Below are 19797 nucleotides of genomic sequence, written 5' to 3' on the forward strand. Positions count from 1 at the left end.
GTACAGAATAAAAAATATTCCAAAACATGCATCATGTTTGCAATAAAGCACTAAAGTAAAACTGCAAAAAATATGGCAAAGAAATTAACTTTATATCCTGAATACAACGCGTTATGGTTTGGGAAAATCCAACACAACACATCACTGAGTAGCACTCTTCCGATTTTTAAGCATTGTGGTGGCTGCATCATGTTATGGGTATGCTTGTCATGATCAAGGACTGGGGAGTCTGTATTTCATTTTCAATAAATTTGCAACATTTTCTGAAACATGTTTACACTTTGTCATTGAGTACAGTTACATGATTATTGAGTCAGATTAATTTAATAATGTGATTAAAACGTTTACATGCAAGTTGACATTTACATTTGCAAGTTGAACGACACATCTGAAATCATGCTACCTGATGGTACTCTAATAAATGCAGAAATCGCTAATCAACATAAATGTTCCACCATAGCGACCATATTATTTTTGGGAAGCGTAATCTGCCATAATCTGTTTATTATAGAAGTATTAGTGTGCATGTAAACATACTAGGAGTGCACTCCTTGAAGGCTAAGTATGGCATTAGTCATGTAAACACCTTACTCTGCTTATTTTAACTGGCGTAAGGTCATAATCTAAGTAATCATACGCTGATTATAAAATCTTGTTTTCTGAACAATCTTTTGAGTTATTAGGACATGTAAACAGCTTAATCGGCGTTCCAGTGGTGTATTTCATCTGCGCATGTGCCAGCACCGGTTAACACAATCTTCTTATGTGCAAGTGAATTGAGTTCTGAAAAACTGAATGCATCTTATCTGAAATCTGAATCAAATAGTCTTCGCAAAAATAACATGGTCACTGTGGTAGAACGTTTATTTGGATTGGCGATTTTCCATCAGTAGCCTGAGGGGTCATTTTAAATCCATGGGGGGGCCCAACTAGTATTGTTTTAGAGCCCTAATAAAACAAGGTGAATGATCTGATCTACAAATCACGTTGCGTCATAAACATCTTAACATGATTTGTAGATCAGTCAGTCAGTCAATCACAATATACCCATGATACAGTACATTGCGTTTTTGACCCTTTTCAACACCACCCATTTCTAAAATGTATCTTCTTAAAATCTGATTTAAAGCTAACCCTAATCTTAATCATAACCTTACCCACACTGCTGACTTTATGCCTAACCCGAAACTTAAATAAGGACCAAAAGGCAATTTTTTTGACACAATTTGGACTATGTGGCTGTGGAATCTAGTGTAAACCCTTGGCACATTCAAGCGCATCATGTTTGTCAAGTCGTCACCACCTTTTCAAAGTATATTGCATTATGGGGATAAAAATGGTCAGACTTGCCCTTACATGTCAACTGCATGAACTTTACATAAATCATGTGATCAGAGGTCATAAATGTGTTATCTGAGGCTCTCTCTGAGGCTCTCTCTGAGGCTCTCTCTCACTAATTGATTGTATAATGTACACATATGATATGGGAAAGGGGGATACCTAGTCAGTTGTCCAACTGAATGCATTCAACTGAAATGTGTCTTCCGCATTTAACCCAACCCCTCTGAATCAGAGAGGTGCAGGGGGCTGCCTTAATCGACATCCACGTCTTCGGCACGCGGGGAACAGTGAGTTTCTTGCCTTGCTCAGGGGCAGAACGACAGACGTGTACCTTGTCAGCTCGGGGATTCGATCCAGCAACATTTTGGTTACTGGCCCACCGCTCTTGTATATTAGACTTGTATATTAGACATGTATATTTCAACATTATACACAATGGCAACATGATCACATGATTTTTTATAAAGTTCATACAGTCAACATGTAGGCGCAAGTCTGACAATTTTTTTGCCCCAGAATGTAACACACTTTGAAAGGCGGTGACCAATGATGGCCCACGACTTTACAAAAGTGAACCGCTCAAACGCACCCAATCATTTGAGTGTTTTTGTTTGACCCATGCATGACCAAAGACAGGTGTGTCTGAATATGGTCGCCATCATCGAGTACCAAGAAGGAAGATGGCGGAAGCAGATGTTCTGTTTGAAACGTATGGTGCATCGAGTAGATACGAGTGAGAAGGAATGGATTACAGTGGCAAACAAAAAAAGGAAATAGGAGAACTAAAGTGGTCGTAATAAATCCAAACTTAGTTCTGACAATTTCTGGGTTGGAGTGAGGGTTTTGGACCGTTATCTGGGAGATCTGTTTGACGTCTTGATGAAAATCATATATGCGTTGGATGAGTTTGTGTTTGTGAGGATAACAAGAAATGGGCTTATTTTGTTTTTGGTGTGTCCGAGGAGCAGAAGGAGCGTGCTTTGCACCTGGAAAATATATCGGATTGAAATGTGTTGTGTGTGGTTTTAAGAGGCTATGCGCCTATCAAGAGGGTTCTCACTGAAGTGACGCTAGAAGTGAGTGCAAGGGAGGTAACTGAAGAAGTAAAGGCAGTGGTTGGTGCACGCCGACTGACCCATATGGTTGATTATTTGTTCTCTGAAGAGTCTCTCCCTTCGCACGTACATTTGGGTTATGTGAGATACCCTGTAAGAGCCTTTGTGCCAAAACCAGTGTGATAAATGTAAACTATTTGGACATGTGTCAAGTGTGTGTAGATGGGAGGAGCATCGTATGCCAGTTGAGGCGAAATGATGCAAATCAAATCAAATGTTATTTGTCACAAGCGCTGAATACAACAGGTGTAGACGTTACCGCGAAACGCTTGCTTACAAGCCCTTAACCAACAATGCAGTTTTAAGAAAATAAGAGTTAAATAAACTCAAATTTAAATAAACTCAAATTTTAAAAAGTAAGACAATAAAATAACAATAACGAGGCTATATACAGGGGGTACCGGTACCGAGTCAATGTGCAGGGCTACAGGTTAGTCGAGGTAATTGAGGTAATATGTACATGTAGGTAGGGGTAAAGTGACTATACATACGGTAGATAATAAACAGTGAGTAGCAGCAGTATAAAAACGGGGAGGGGTCAATGCAAATAGTCCGGGTAGCCATTTGATTAATTCTTCAGCAGTCTTATGGCTTGGGGGGTAGAAGCTGTTAAGGAGCCTTTGGGACCTAGACTTGGCACTCTGGTACCGCTTGCCATGCAATTGTTTGGGCCTTCCTCTGACACGCCTAGTATAGAGGTCCTGGGTGGCAGGAAGCTTGGCCCCAGTGATGTACTGGGTTGTACGCACTACCCTTGTAGTGCCTTACAGTCGAATGCCTTACAGTTGCCATACCAGGCAGTGATGAAACTGGACAGGATGCTCTCGATGGTGCAGCTATATAACTTTTTGGGGGTAATTATCTTTTTATTCAAATGTTATTTTCTTTTGACAGAGTTTACATAGACAACCAAACAAAGTGCACCACATAGACTAGGTACAATAAAAGGAAAAAGGATACAGCAAAACATTATTCAAAAAGACAGTCATAAAAGAAAAAATATATACAGACATCACAATTACAACATAGGGCAGTTATGTGAGGTTTTCTACACAGGACCACAATTGAGACCAGATTTTCCTAAATGTATCAGACCGGTGTAAGTCAAAGGTAAGTTTCTCTAGGGGTAGAATAGCAGAAGCTTGAGAAAGCCACATTCTCGCAGTAGGTACTTCAGGTGTGGACCATTATAACAATAAGCATTTTTGAACAAGGGTATTGAACAGACGTTCAGAGTCATGGTCAAACACAACTTTACAGTCAAAGTAGAGCAAATATAAATTCAGTGATAAGCTAATGATCTACCTAAGATCTTCTGGATGTGTAAATTAATATAATTCCAATAAGACTGGATTCTGCTACAGTACCAAAAAACCGTGCATGAAGGTGCAAGTATTCTGTTTACATTTGAAACATAAATGTGATGCATTGGAAAACATTCTGATGGACAGGTGTAAAGTAGATTCTATGAATTGTATTCTTGTGGAGGTGCATTTGGGGTAGACCCTTTCGCAGATAGAAGTCCATTCTTCCACATCGAATGCATGTCCAATGTCTCTCTCCCAAACAGGTCTCAATGCATCATAGGATCAGGCACTTCTGTTCAATAAAATAGAATACATGTCGGAGATTAAACCTATCCGAACAGTAGGATTCATAAATATTTTTTCAACTTCAGTCATTTGAAAACGTAGTTTATCAACTTTCTTCTGACCTTCTATGAAGTGTCTAAATTGTAGGTACTTTGTTGGGTAAGTCAAACTCAGTTTTTATCTGTTGGAACGATTTAAGAGTGTCCTCAGTAAGTAAAGGCGTAAGGTCAGCAATACCCTTCGTCATCCAGTCCAGAAGTCCAATACTCCTTATTTGGAGGGTCAGGTGGGGTGGGGGGTGGTGGGGGGGATCTGTATTAAGGGAAATTGGTAACCAGAGTGATATATGGTCTGGAATTACCGCCTTGCATCTTGCCAAGCTAAGAGTGTTTTATGTACTGTCAAATTGTCAGATAAGGCCTAGATCTTTTCAAAGCTATTAATAAATGGTAAGGAAGCTAATGCTCTTGGATGACATGCTATTGATTCCATCCGAACCCTCCTAAATCCTTAGACTTAATTAGTTTGGACAATTTGGTTCTAGGTTTCTTATTGTTCCAGATATATTTAGATATATTGGCATCTATTTTCTGAAAAAAGGACTGAGATAGATGGCAGGGGATATTTTGGAATAGATCATTTAGTCAAGGAAGGATATTCATCCTGACGACATTAATCCTGCCAAAAAGAGAGTTTGGTAGGGAAGACCAGTGTCGCGCCCTGACCTTAGAGATCCTTTAAATTCTCCATTTGGTAGGTCAGGGTGTGACTAGGGTGGGAAATCTATGTTTATATTTCTTTGTTGGCCGAGTATGGTTCCCAATCAGAGACAGCTGTCTATTGTTGTCTCTGATTGGGGATCATACTTAGGCAGCCTTTTTTCCCACCTTCTGTTGTGGGATCTTGTCTTTGTGTGTTGCACTCCTAGCTTTACGTTCGTTGAGTTGTTTATTGTTTTTGGTGGAACATTTAAAATTAAAAGAAAATGTACGCCTACCACGCTGCACCTTGGTCTTCATTTAACGATGTACGTAACAACCAGTTAATCAGGTCCTGTTTAATCTTTGTGAGCAAAGGCATATCATTTGAAGTGAACAGGTCTTTAAGATTTGGAGTAACATATATGCCGAAGTATTTTAAGCCTGTTTCAGTAATTTGGAATAGAGATATCTGTCACGTTCCTGACCTGTTTTCTGTTGTTTTTGTATGTGTTTGACGGTCAGGGCGTGAGTTTGGGTGGGTAGTCTATGTTATGTGTTTCTATGTTTGTTTAAGGGTGACCTGATATGGCTCTCAATTAGAGGCAGGTGGTTTTCATTTCCTCTGATTGAGAGTCATATTAAGGTAGGGGTTTTCACATTGTTTGTTGTGGGTGGTTGTCTCCTGTGTCTGTGTACGTTGCGCCACACGGGACTGTTTTCGGTTTGTTTGTTCGTTTGTTCGGTTTATGTAGTCTGTTCCTGTTTCATGCGTTCTTCATTATATGTAAGTTCTTATGTTCAGGTGCGTCTACGTCGTTTGTTGTTTTGTAGTTTGTTAAAGTGTTTTCGTGTTTTTTCGTCTTGTTCAATAAATCAGTATGTCATATTCCAACGCTGCATTTTGGTTCAATCCCTGCTCCTCCTCTTCGGATGAAGAGGAGGAGGAAAGCCGTTACAGAACCACCCACCACACCAGAACCAAGCGGCGTGAATTCGAGCAGTGGCCTGCTACACAGGAATCCTGGACATGGGATGAAATATTGGAGGGAAAAGGACACTGGGCTCATATTGGGGAATATCGCCGCGCTCGTGAGGAGATGGAAGCAGCGAGAGCCCAGGAGCGGTGGTATGAGGAGGCAGCAAAGAGACGTGGCTGGAAGCCGGAGAATCAAGCTCAAAACCGCAGATATGAAGGTACGCGGCTAGCAAGGAAGCCCGAGAAGAAACCCCAAAAAATTCTTGGGGGGGGGCTAAGAGGTAGTGGGTCTAGGGCAGGTAGGAGACCTGCGCCCACTTCCCAGGCTAACCGTGGAGAGCGGGAGTACGGGCAGACACCGTGTTACGCAGTAGAGCGCACGGTGTCTCCTGTACGTGTGCATAGCCCGGTGCGGGTTATTCCACCTCCTCGCACTGGTAGGGCTAGATTGAGCATTGAGCCAAGTGCCATGAAGCCGGCTCTACATATCTGGCCACCAGTACGTCTCCTCGGGCCGGCTTACATGGCACCAGCCTTACGCATGGTGTCCCCGGTTCGCCTACATAGCCCGGTGCGGGTTATTCCACCTCCCCGCACTGGTCGGGCGACGGGGAGCATACAACCAGGTAAGGTTGGGCAGGCTCAGTGCTCAAGGGAGCCAGTATGCCTGCACGGTCCGGTATTTCCGGCGCCACCTCCCCGCCCCAGCCCAGTACCACCAGTGCCTACTCCACGCACCAGGCTTCCAGTGCGTTTCCAGAGCCCTGTTCCTCCTCCACGCACTCTCCCTATGGTGCATGTCTCCAGCCCAGTGCCTCCAGTTCCGGCACCACTCACTAAGCCACCTGTGCGTCTCCAGAGCCCTGTACGCACTGTTCCTTCTCCCCGCACTCGCCCTGAGGTGCGTGCCCTTAGCCCGGTACCACCAGTTCCGGTACCACACACCAGGCCTATAGTGCGCTTCGAGAGGTCAGTGTGCCCTGTCCCTGCTCCCCGCACTAGCCTGAAGGTGCGTGTCCTTAGCCCGGTGCCTCCAGTTCCGGCACCACGCACCAGGCCTACAGTGCGCCTCATCCGGCCAGAGCCATCCGTCTGCCCAGTGCCATCTGAGCCATCCGTCTCCCCAGCGCCATCTGAGCCATCCGTCTCCCCAGCGCCATCTGAGCCATCCGTCTCCCCAGCGCCATCTGAGCCATCCGTCTCCCCAGTGCCGTCTGAGCCATCCGTCTGTCCCGAGCCATTAGAGCCGCCCGTCTGTCCCGAGCCGTCAGAGCCGTTAGTCAGTCAGGAGCCGCTAGAGCCATTCGTCAGTCAGGATCTGCCAGAGCCGCCAACCAGACAGGATCTGCCAGAGCCGCCAACCAGACAGGATCTGCCAGAGCCGCCAACCAGACAGGATCTGCCAGAGCCGCCAACCAGACAGGATCTGCCAGAGCCGCCAACCAGACAGGATCTGCCAGAGCCGCCAACCAGACAGGATCTGCCAGAGCCGTCAGCGAGCCATGAGTGTCCAGAGCCGTCAGCGAGCCATGAGTGTCCAGAGCCGTCAGCCAGCCATGAGCGTCCAGAGCCGTCAGCCAGCCATGAGCGTCCAGAGCCGTCAGCCAGCCATGAGCGTCCAGAGCCGTCAGCCAGCCATGAGCGTCCAGAGCCGTCAGCCAGCCATGAGCGTCCAGAGCCGTCAGCTAGCCATGAGCGTCCAGAGCCGTCAGCTAGCCATGAGCGTCCAGAGCCGTCAGCCAGTCATGATCTGCCCCTCAGCCCAGAGCGGCCATTTATCCAGAACTGCCTCTCAGTCCAGAGCTGTCTCTCTGTCCGGAGCTGCCCTTCAGTCCGGAGTTGCACCTCTATCCTGAGCTACCTCTCTATCCTGACCTACCTCTCTGTCCTGAGCTATCTCTCTGTCCTGAGCTACCTTATCCCGGTGCTGCCCCTTATATCGACGGTACCCTTTAAATTAAGTGGGTGGAATAGGAGGGTGGTCATTCAGAGGGGGAGACGTAAGCTGGGATTGACTATGGTGGGGTGGGGACCTCGCCCAGAGCCTGAGCCACCACCGTGGTCAGACGCCCACCCAGACCCTCCCCTAGACTTTTGGTGGTGCGTTCGGAGTACGCACCTTGAGGGGGGGGTTATGTCACGTTCCTGACCTGTTTTCTGTTGTTTTTGTATGTGTTTGACGGTCAGGGCGTGAGTTTGGGTGGGTAGTCTATGTTATGTGTTTCTATGTTTGTTTAAGGGTGACCTGATATGGCTCTCAATTAGAGGCAGGTGGTTTTCATTTCCTCTGATTGAGAGTCATATTAAGGTAGGGGTTTTCACATTGTTTGTTGTGGGTGGTTGTCTCCTGTGTCTGTGTACGTTGCGCCACACGGGACTGTTTTCGGTTTGTTTGTTCGTTTGTTCGGTTTATGTAGTCTGTTCCTGTTTCATGCGTTCTTCGTTATATGTAAGTTCTTATGTTCAGGTGCGTCTACGTCGTTTGTTGTTTTGTAGTTTGTTAAAGTGTTTTCGTGTTTTTTCGTCTTGTTCAATAAATCAGTATGTCATATTCCAACGCTGCATTTTGGTTCAATCCCTGCTCCTCCTCTTCGGATGAAGAGGAGGAGGAAAGCCGTTACAATATCGTTTCTAAGTTGATTGTAGAGGGTTATATTCAAAGGTTAAGCAATGGATTTATCCATGTTAATTTCGTACCCTGACAGGTTACCATATTCAGATATGATATCCATTGCTGCAGTGATAGAGGTCTAGATGTTTAGGTTTAGACGCATAAAAGCAAATAATGAGCAAACAATGACATTCTATGCTCTTCTTCACCCATAGATATGCCCCTGGTGTTATTACTAGACCTTATTGCCTCGGCCGGTGGTTATATGACTAGCGAGAACAGAGCGGGAGATAAAAGACAGCCTTGACGACAGCCCCTACCGATAGGAAATCTTTCTGATAATTTACCATTTGTGTTAACTGCTGCTGATGTGTAACGTCCTGACCAGAGTTCTTATGTGTTTTGCTTGTTTAGTGTTGGTCAGGACGTGAGCTGGGTGGGAATTCTATGTTGTGTGTCTAGTTCGTTTGTTTCTGTGTTCAGCCTAATATGGTTCTCAATCAGAGACAGCTGTCAATCGTTGTCCCTGATTGAGAATCATATACAGGTGGCTTGTTTTGTGTTGGGGATTGTGGGTGGTTGTTTCCTGTCTTTGTGTTTTGTCTGCACCAGAAAGGACTGTATCGGTTTGCCACATTTGTTATTTTGTTTTGTATCGTGTTCACTGTTTATTTGTCGTATTAAACATGTTGAGCACTGGCTACGCTGCGTGTTGGTCTGATCCCTGTTTCACCCCCTCTTCTAGTGAAGAGAGGGAAGGCTGCCGTTACAGAACCACCCACCAATCTCGGACCAAGCAGCGTAGCAACGGGCAGCAGCGGCAGCAGCAGCAGCAGCGGGACCAGGAGAAATGGACTTGGGAGGACGTATTGGACGGAAAGGGTTGCTACACATGGGAGGAGATCCTGGCTGGTAAGGATCACCTTCCATGGGAACAGGTGGAGGCAGCTAGGAGAGCGAAAGTAGCTGAGAAGGGGAACCGGTGTTATGAGGGAACACGGCTGGCCAGGAAGCCCGAGAAGAAATCCCAAAAATTTATTGGGGGGGGAAGGGGGCTAAAAGGTAGTGTGGCGAAGTCAGGTAGGAGACCTGCGCCCACTTCCCATGCTTACCGTGGAGAGCGGGAGTACGGGCAGACACCGTGTTATGCGGAAGAGCGCACGGTGTCTCCGGTACGTGTGCATAGCCCGGTGCAGGTTATTCCACCTCCCCGCACTGGCCGGGCTAGATTGAGCATTGAGCCAAGTGCCATGAAGCCGGCTCTACATATCTGGCCTCCAGTACGTCTCCTCGGGCCGGTGTACATGGCACCAACCTTACGCATGGTGTCCCCGGTTCGCCAACACAGCCCAGTGCGGGTTATTCCACCTCCCCGCACTGGACGGGCTACGGGGAGCATTCAACCAGGTAAGGTTGGGCAGGCTCGGTGCTCAAGGGAGCCAGTACGCCTGCACGGTCCGGTATATCCGGCGCCACCTTCCCGCCCCAGCCCATTTCCTCCAGTTCCAGCACCCCGCACTCGCCTTATGGTGCGTGGCCCCAGCCCAGTACCACCAGTGCCTACACCACGCACCAGGCTTCCAGTGCGTCTCCAGAGGCCTGTTCCTCCTCCATGTACTCTCCCTATGGTGCGTGTCTCCAGCCCAGTACCTCCAGTTCCGGCACCACGCACCAAGCCTCCTGTGCGTCTCCAGAGCCCTGTACGCACTGTTCCTGTTCCCTGCACTAGCCTTGAGGTGCGTGTCTCCAGTCCGGTACCACCAGTTCCGGCACCACGCACCAGGCCTACTGTGCGCCTCAGCAGGTCAGAGTCGGCCGTCTGCCCAACGCCGCCTGCACTGCTCGTCTGCCCAGCGCCGTCTGAGCTGCCTGCCTGCCCAGCACCATCTGAGCCGTCCGTCTGCCCAGCGCCGTCTGAGCCATCCGTCTGCCCAGCGCCGTCTGAGCCATCCGTCTGCCCAGCGCCATCTGAGCCATCCGTCTGCCCAGCGCCATCTGAGCCATCCGTCTGCCACAAGCCTTCAGAGCCGCCCGTCTGTCCCGAGCCATTAGAGCCGCCCGTCAGTCAGGAGCCGCTAGAGCCGTCCGTCAGTCAGGAGCCGCCAGAGCCGCCAGCCAGTCAGGAGCCGCCAGAGCCGCCAGCCAGTCAGGAGCCGCCAGAGCCGCCAGCCAGTCAGGAGCCGCCAGAGCCACCAGCCAGTCAGGAGCTGCCAGAGCCGCCAGCCAGTCAGGAGCTGCCAGAGCCGCCAGCCAGTCAGGAGCTGCCAGAGCCGCCAGCCAGTCAGGAGCTGCCAAAGCCGCCAGCCAGTCAGGAGCTGCCAGAGCCGCCAGCCAGTCATGAGCCGCCAGCCAGTCATGAGCCGCCAGCCAGTCATGAGCCGCCCTACAGTCATGAGCCGCCCTACAGTCATGAGCTGCGCTACAGTCATGAGCTGCCCTACAGTCATGAGCTGCCCTACAGTCATGAGCTGCCCTACAGTCATGAGCTGCCCTACAGTCATGAGCTGCCCTACAGTCCGGAGCTGCCCTACAGTCATGAGCTGCCCTACAGTCCGGAGCTGCCATTCAGTCCGGAGCTGCCATTCAGTCCGGAGCTGCCATTCAGTCCGGAGCTGCCATTCAGTCCGGAGCTGCCATTCAGTCCGGAGCTGCCATTAGTCCGGAGCTGCCATTAGTCCAGAGCTGCCCCTCTGTCCTGAGCTACCTCTCTGTCCTGAGCTACCTCTCTGTCCTGAGCTACCTCCTAAATCATGTGGGGGCCTTGGGGAGGATTCTTAGGCCGAGGTCGTGGGCGAGGGTCGCCACTCAAAGGACGCTAAGGAGGGGGACAAAGACAGTGGTGGAGTGGTGTCCTCGTCCTGCGCCGGAGCCGCCACCGCGGACAAATGCCCACCCAGGCCCTCCTCTTGAGTTTTAGGGGTGCGTTCGGAGTCCGCACCTCAGGAGGGGGGTACTGTAACGTCCTGACCAGAGTTCTTATGTGTTTTGCTTGTTTAGTGTTGGTCAGGACGTGAGCTGGGTGGGAATTCTATGTTGTGTGTCTAGTTCGTCTGTTTCTGTGTTCAGCCTAATATGGTTCTCAATCAGAGACAGCTGTCAATCGTTGTCCCTGATTGAGAATCATATATAGGTGGCTTGTTTTGTGTTGGGGATTGTGGGTGGTTGTTTCCTGTCTTTGTGTTTTGTCTGCACCAGAAAGGACTGTATCGGTTTGCCACATTTGTTATTTTGTTTTGTATCGTGTTCACTGTTTATTTGTCGTATTAAACATGTTGAGCACTGGCTACGCTGCGTGTTGGTCTGATCCCTGTTTCACCCCCTCTTCTAGTGAAGAGAGGGAAGGCTGCCGTTACATGATGGGTCAGAATAAAGTGATTTTAAATTAATAAAAGGATCACCCAGATTAACTTTTTCAAATACAGCAAACAAGAATTTGATGCCTTTTTGGCATCGAGAGAGACAATGAGTGCAGGGTCTTTCATTCTGCCAAGGTGGTTTATGATATTCAAAGCACTTCTCACATTGTCCGTTCCAAATCTGGATTTGACAAAGCCAGTCTTATCAGGTTTAATGAGGTCTGGAAGTAGGACCTCCAACCTGCGGGCACGTGTTTAAGCAACTATTTTAACATCAACTCCTATCAAACTAATAGGTCTAAACAAAGAGCAGTTTAATGGGCCTTTGGTGTTTTTTAGTGTCAGGCTAATGGAAGCAGTTTTCCAGGACTCTGATATGATGTCTCTTTCGAACGTATCGTTTAAAGCAGGCATGAAGATAGGGCATATCTCAGGCCAGAACTTCTTGTAGAACTTGCTGTAGAACTTTTTGAGGATCTGGGGACCCATGCCATATATTTTCAGTCGCCTGAGGGGGAATAGGTGGTGTCCTGCCCTCTTCACAACTGTCTTGGTGTGTTTGAACCATGATAGTATTTTGGTGATGTGGACACCAAGGAACTTGAAGCTCTCGACCCGCTACACTACAGGCCCTCCTTTTCCTGTAGTCCACGATCAGCTCCTTTGTCTTGCTCACGTTGAGGGAGAGGTTGTTGTCCTGGCGCCACACTGCCAGGTCTCTGATCTCCTCCCTGTAGGCTGTCTCATCGTTGTCGGTGATCAGGCCTACCACCGTTGTGTCATCAGTAAACTTCATGATGCAGTTGGAGTCATGCTTGGCCATGCAGTCATGGGTGAACAAGGAATACAGGAGGGTACTAAGCACGCACCCCTGAAGGGCCCCCATGTTGAGGATCAGCATGGCAGATATGTTGTTGCCTACCCTTACCACCTGGGAGCGGCCCATCAAGAGGTCCAGGATCCAGTTGCAGACGGAGGTCTTTAGTTCCAGGGTGCTTAGTGATGAGCTTTGTGGGCACTATGGTGTTGAACGCTGAGCTGTACTCAATGAACAGCATTCTCACATAGGTGTTCCTTTGTCCAGGTGGATATGTTGGGGCGGTATGCGAAGTGGGTCTAGGGTTTCCGGGATGATGGTGTTGATGTGAGCCATGACCAGCCTTTTTAAGCACTTCATGGCTACAGACGTGAGTGCTACAGGGCGATAGTTATTTAGGCAGGTTACCTTGGCATTCTTGGGCACAGGGACTATGGTGGTCTGCTTGAAACATGTAGATATTACAGACTTGGTCATGGAGAGGTTGAAATATCAGTGAAGACACTTGCCAGTTGGTCCGCACATGTGGCCTTGTGAATGTTGACCTGTTTCAAGATCTTACTCACATCGGCTATGGAGAGCGTGATCACTCAGTCTGGTGCTCTCATACATGCTTCAGTGTTGCTTGCTTCGAAGCGAGCATAAAAGGCATTTAGCCCGTCTGGTAGGCTCGCGTCACTGGGCAGTTCACAGCTGGGTTTACCTTTGTAGTCCGTAATAGTTTGCAAGCTCTGCAACAAAAACGAGCGTCAGAGCCGGTGTAGTAGGATTTAATCTTAGTCCTGTGTTTGATGGTTTATCTGAAGGCATAGCGGGATTTCTCATAAGCGTCCAGATTAGTGTCCCACTCCTTGAAAGCGGCAGCTCTAGCCTTTAGCTCGGTGCAGATGTTACCTGTAATCCATGGCTTCTGGTTGGGATATGTATGTACGGTCACTGTTGGGACGACATCCTCAATGTACTTATTGATGAAGCCAGTGACTGAGGTGGTATACTCCTCAATGCCATTGGAAGAATCCCGGAACATATTCCAGTCTGTGCTAGGAAAACAGTCCTGTAGCTTGGCATCCCCGTCATCTGACCACTTCCGTATTGAGCGAGTCACTGGTGCTTCCTGTTTTAGTTGTGGTGGCAAGCATGAAGTTCCTTGTTAGGGTGAAGGAGACCGAGATGGCAAGAGTGAGGGCTGTCCAGCATGTCTCCTATCCGGGGGCGATGAGAAGAGTGGAAGTAGGGAGTAACGTTGAAGATAACATTGTAGGTGGATTAGAGAGACCAGTAAATGTTACTCGCCAACAGGATTCTGACACGTTGCATGTTAAAAAGGTGGACTTTGTATCGTTTATTGCATTGCACACCGCAAACAAAGGGGAAATCTGAGAAAAAAGGCATTGTTTTGAGTGCGGCTGGACGTTTTTTGGGACTCAGGGATTTTACAGCAGAGGCATTACAAGGAATCCTGTCGACAAATGTCTTCACAGGCGCCTGAGCCAGTGTCGGGATGTGATTTGGACTATGATTGAAGGAGTGGGATGGGTTTTTAGATGTATTTTATTCTTGTATTGCTTATGATGTTTTTTTCTCTCCCTTTTCCGCAACCCGTACAGTAGGTGGCAGCATGCATCTTTAACTTTTCTTTGCTGATCGCCATAATACCAGAGAAGAAGAAGTGACCAACAACATGACTGAAAAACAGGAACTAACTTTGCCGCAATTATGTATACAGTGGATATGTACAAATTAATGTGATATTAGGGTCTCTTTCAGTGTTTCACTCTCTCAATTGATTGTAGGCTACAATGTACACACATGTGATTTCAGTTCGTGTGTGTCTGGTATGGGAGTTGGAAACATGTTTATTTCGACATTATAAAGAAACACTTTTATAAACAATGCCAACTCAGCCATATGGGTCTGAGTCTTGCTGTTGAAAAAGTCCGACTGTCCGACTTTCGGCTGTTGCAGATGCGCCTCCCCCGACTGTCGTCTAACGTTACAGTAGGTTGCTTTAGCCTTACCACTCAAACGAGCCCCTTAGCTACGCCACAGCCACATAGAACAATGAGCTAGGTAGTTATAAACAAACAAGGGGTTAATTATCTCTGCCACCGCTGCTGGAGCTTCCTCCCGTTTTCTTTTGCTCGTTGCCAAAAGTTATCGGTTTTGAATTGGTCCGTTGCGGCAGAGATTGGGGTAAAGTGAAAAAGCGTTAGCACCTGGTGTGATAAAAATCTAGCCGTTTCGAAATCATGCCAGTTTAACGAAACAAAAGCATATAATGTTTACATCACATGAATTTAAAATCAAACGGTTGTTCTTGTTTTTGATCTTTAAATATGAAGATTTACAGCTTAATATAGTGTGTCAGGATGGCCGAGCGGTCTAAGGCGCTGCGTTCAGGTCGCAGTCTCCCCTGGAGGCGTGGGTTCGAATCCCACTTCTGACAGTCTTTTTTTGTGACTGAATCAGTTTCAGATAAGAAATGGAACTATGTTTATTACCTTGGCTACAAGTAAGTTATTTTAAATTTGCATTAAATGCAATACTAAATAATTAGGTATAAAATTATGTTGGAACTGTTATCCACGTGAGGGCACTAAAGTGCAACAAATGGTAACTTTTCACATTTTAGGGGTGAAATTGACCTAGGTACAGATCTAGGATCAGCTTTCCCTTCCCCCAATCCTAATTTTAACCACCAATGGGGGACATGCAAAACTGATCTAGAGGCAACTTCATCCTACTACTGCTTTAAGATACATCTATCCATTTCAATGTATTGCTATTGCTCTGCACTTATGCCTAGTCTACATAGACTTTGCCTACTGAGTAGTTTTTTATGGTTGAATAATTCAAGATAGAAAATGTACCTAACATTTGTCGAGACACTCTTTTCACTGCACCTCGATAAAAAGTGATTTTCGTTGCAGGTTAGGAGAGCGTTTTCGCTAACCTGAACCTCAGTCTCCTGACCTGCTACGTTACTTCTCCGACCCTTATGCGTAAGTTCTCCGAACCTGTTACGAAACAGTAACTTCGGTATCGAAGTGCTGTGAAAAGAGTTTCCCTACATTTGTCTTGTCCCCTGCCATTTAGGCTGCACAATTAGTGAAAAAAATATAATTGGTCTGCCTGTCTGAACGCAGCCTAAACAGAGCCTTTGAGGGACTACTAGTGTAACAGAGTAGAGGTGCATTTTCCAGTCACACCTTATTAGAGTAACTACAGTAGTAAATGTGTATGACTTGCTATTGGTCAGTTTGAATTAATTGTTTGTGTGCTCTGATTTGTTGCTGGTGTGACTCTGGAGAATGCACATCCATTCTTTCACACAATAGTTATAACATCCGCAATAACATCTGCTAAATATGTGTATGTGACCAATACATTTTGATTGGATTTGATTAGTTACACTGGTTGAACTAGACAAATGTGAACGATTGTGTTAGAATTCATGGACAGCCATCTCCACTCCAAGACGATCATCATTCTCCTTTTCAGCCTTTCTCAGTTTGAGTATTTTGTAACACACAACAGGTTTCTGCAATACTGCAGTGAATCTAAAAAAAAAGAATCACTTCTTATGTGCAACTTCATTCATTTATTTAGGCATATGGACAATTGCCAAGATTATAAATATGAATGTACCTCATAATATGTGTAGGCCTACCTCTTGTTTTGTGATGAAGGGAACAGGTACTCAACCAAAACGATGGTACAGCAATTATCAATCACCTATTATAGATTCTGAACAGTCTGGGATATCTACTGGATTCCTCCTTTCAACTCAAAAGGGTGATTGATACATTTGATATAGTTTTATGAATAACCCTCATGATCGGGGGTGAATGTAAATGGTCATCGCTGTCTAATACTTCAACTAGTAGCTTCATGGTCAAAGTGCTGTACATATCCACCACCCGAAACACTAACCCTGACCCAAACCCCAAAATACTAAACTTAAGGGACATTTCTGACCAACATCCCATTAACAGCCCAACTAGTCAAAACCTAAAACTGACCCTATTCTAAACTCAAAAATGTAATCTAACCCTAACTTTACCCCTAAGCCTAACATTAACCCTAACCTTAATTTCATGTTAACCAATTGTGAAATTCATCATCGGCTTGCAGCTCAGTTACATCACTTTAGTTTTTCCCATGACAGAGATGTCTTTATGGAGTCCATGTTGAATCGTTATTATAATTTTAATACAGTTGGCACTACCAGACGGAGGCTGCCTTGTTCATACAATCTCTACATTAAAACAAAAGAAAAAATTGTTGTTTGATAATTTCATGCAATTATTAATGATATCAACACAAACAGTCAGAATGCACAGCACAACACAGTTTACTTGCTAGCATTTTTATACAAATAGTAAAAAGAGAGCTTGTATCTGAAGGAAACAAATACCGTATCACATTGCCAGATATATGTTTAGATACTGAAGAAAAAACTATTCTCAGACGTTTAAAGAAACATGTCTGTAAAGAATATCACTGAATTGAATGTTCAAACTTTCCATTCAAAAGCTTTCACCAACTGATGTAAAAAAAGAAAAGAAGTTTAAACAGCCGTTTCAGTAATCACTTACAGTACCAGTCAAAAGTTTTGGACACACATACTCATTCCAGTTTCTTTATTTTTACTATTTTCTACATTGTAAAATAATAGTGAAGACATCTAAACTATGAAATAACACATATGGAATCACGTGGTAACATAAAAGGGTTAAACAAATCAAAATATATTTTATATTTGAGATTCTTCAAAGTAGCCACACTTTGCCTTGATGACAGCTTTGCACACTCTTGGCATTCTCTCAACCAACTTGAGGTAGTCACCTGGAATGCATTTCGATTGACAGGTGTGCCTTGTTAAAAGTTAATTTGTGGAATTTCTTTCCTTCTTAAAGCATTTGGGCCAATCAGTTGTGTTATAACAAGGTAGGGGGATAGCCCTATTTGGTAAATGACCAAGTCCATATTATAGCAAGAACAGCTCAAATAAGCAAAAAGAAACGACAGTCCATCATTACTTTAAGACATGAAGGTCAGTCAATCCGGGACATTTTAAGAACTTTGAAAGTTTCTTCAAGTGCAGTCGCAAAAACCATCAAGCGCTATGATGAAACTGGCTCTCATGAGGACCGCCACAGGAAAGGAAGACCTAGTTACCTCTGCTGCAGAGGATAAGTTCATTAGAGTTACCAGCCTCAGAAATTGGAGCCCTAATACATACTTCACAGAGTTTAAGTAACAGACACATCTCAACATCAACTGTTCAGAGGAGACTACGTGAATCAGGCCTTCATGGTCGAATTGCTGCAAAGAAACCACTACTAAAGAACACCAATAAGAAGAAGAGACTTGCTTAGGGGAAGGAAAAGCAGCCAACAAGTGCTCAGCATATTTGAGAACTCCAAGACTGTTTGAAAAGCATTCCAGGTGAAGCTGGTTGAGAGAATGCCAAGCATGTGCAAAGCTGTCATCAAGGCAAAGGGTGGCTACTTTGAAGAATCTCAAATATAAAATATATTTTGATTTGTTTTACACTTTTTTTGGTTACTACATGATTCCATTTGTGTTATTTCATAGTTTTGATGTCTTCACTATTATTCTACAATGTAGAAAATATTAAAAATAAATAAAAACCCTTGAATGAGTAGGTGTGTCCAAACTTTTGACTAGTACTGTACAGTAATACAAAGATATCTAAGTGACATAGCCAAACCAATGAACCTCAGAATCAAAATCCACATGAAATAAACAACAAAAATAAAAACATTCAGATAAACAGGTGGTAATATCTCGTGGTAAGCAGCTCACTTAGCCAGCACACCTACACTACCCAACCCACCACAAACCATTGAACATAACACTTGGATTTCAAGTTCCAAAAGAACCACACAATATTTTGTTGTTTTTTCCTTCATTTAAAAAAAAAACCAACACAACCTGAAGACTTGGTTGATTGGTTGTCCATCATGTTTTTGGGTGGATAACCACACTTATCTTCTGTTGTAATCTGACTACACAGATGGACCCATCAAACATGCTGCACACCCCTTAACCGCTGTAAATGGTTACGTGTTACTCTGTGGTTTTTAATTGCACTCTTTAGGTGCCATTGTAGAGAAAGGGGCACTAGTACTTCACCAAGCCCTCCTGTTAGAAGATGTCTACGTATTGAACGTCCTCGTTCATGTCCCAAGATGAGCAGACCAAATAAACCACATCCTGTTTACAGGATGGCACAGAAGAACTTCTTCTCCCTAAAAGGGTTTTCGGATGCGGGCACCGGCGACAGGAGAGGGTCCTCTTTGGCATGGGCTTCGCAGTAGGACATTAAGTCTGCTGCTGCTTTGGACACCTGTAATGAAAGAGAGCAGGACACACACACACACACACACACACACACACACACACACACACACACACACACACACACACACACACACACACACACACACACACACACACAGTTTGAGTTAGATTCCACACAATAGATTGGTCGGTACTTTTACATTAACTCATAGACTAAAGTGCTAATAAAATGGAAACTATAACCTGTTGTTACCATACAATCACAATGTTACACTGTCTTCCATGCTGTAATGTAAAGGGCAACTGATGCCTCCTATATCGGTAAGGTTGCTATATCTTTTTGGGCAGGGATGCTACAGATTTCTCCTATATCTGTTACGTCCTTTATCCTTTTAGCCAGTGATGTAGGCCTAATTTCTCACCTTTATCCTGTCGATGTTGGCCTCCATCTTCAGCTGCTCTACCAGTTTCCTGGCCTGGGCGATGCTTGCTGTGTTGTTGGACGCCATGATGGGGCTTCTGAGCTAGGCCTTGTGTAGTCTGTCTGTCTGTCCGTGGTGGGGAGAGAGAAGAGAGTTTTGGTTCCTAATGAATCCAAATACATACAGGCACTAGAGATAAAATCCTATTCAAGGGAGAAGATCTTAGTTGGCACGCTGACAATACAAAATAGTATACTGAAGGAGAGATTCATCCACACACACACACACACACCGCAGACACACACAGACATATTATTTATGGTGGCAGTTGCTAGGCAGCACATGACAGTGAGGGGGTGGGACAAAAAGATAGTGTGAAGAAAGAGAGACCGAGGGGACATTGCTTTGTCCATTGTTAGGTTTGCAGCCAGTACTAATGTTATTTGGTATGTGCTTCAAAGAACTGCAATTATGTGCTGACCATAGGGATGGCGTGTGTGTCATAGGGTCATAAAACAGGTTTACCCTCCAGTCTG

General features: G+C 45.6%; 1 protein-coding gene and 1 non-coding gene across 3 annotated transcripts in view; one reads left to right on the forward strand and one right to left on the reverse strand.

Annotated features, from left to right (window-relative positions):
• The first annotated feature begins 14872 nt into the window (after positions 1 to 14872).
• Positions 14873 to 14955, forward strand: trnal-cag. The gene has a single exon. It is a non-coding gene; the product is annotated as a tRNA-Leu (tRNA).
• Positions 14956 to 18125: 3170 nt separating this feature from the next.
• LOC120059955 (guanine nucleotide-binding protein G(I)/G(S)/G(O) subunit gamma-2) overlaps positions 18126 to 19797 on the reverse strand; it is a 32430-nt gene continuing 30758 nt past the window's right edge. The window contains exons 3-4 of one of the 2 annotated variants that reach the window (XM_039009032.1): positions 19262 to 19383; positions 18126 to 18885 (exon numbers count right to left, since the gene is read on the reverse strand). In XM_039009032.1, coding sequence (XP_038864960.1) covers positions 18757 to 18885; positions 19262 to 19348 — 216 coding nt within the window. In that variant the 5' untranslated portion in view covers positions 19349 to 19383 and the 3' untranslated portion in view covers positions 18126 to 18756. Of the gene's footprint in view, positions 18886 to 19261; positions 19388 to 19797 lie in introns of both variants that reach the window. The other variant, XM_039009031.1, reaches the window with a different exon arrangement.

This window comes from Salvelinus namaycush, chromosome 15 (genome assembly GCF_016432855.1).
Source record: "Salvelinus namaycush isolate Seneca chromosome 15, SaNama_1.0, whole genome shotgun sequence".
Classification (NCBI taxonomy): domain Eukaryota; kingdom Metazoa; phylum Chordata; class Actinopteri; order Salmoniformes; family Salmonidae; genus Salvelinus; species Salvelinus namaycush.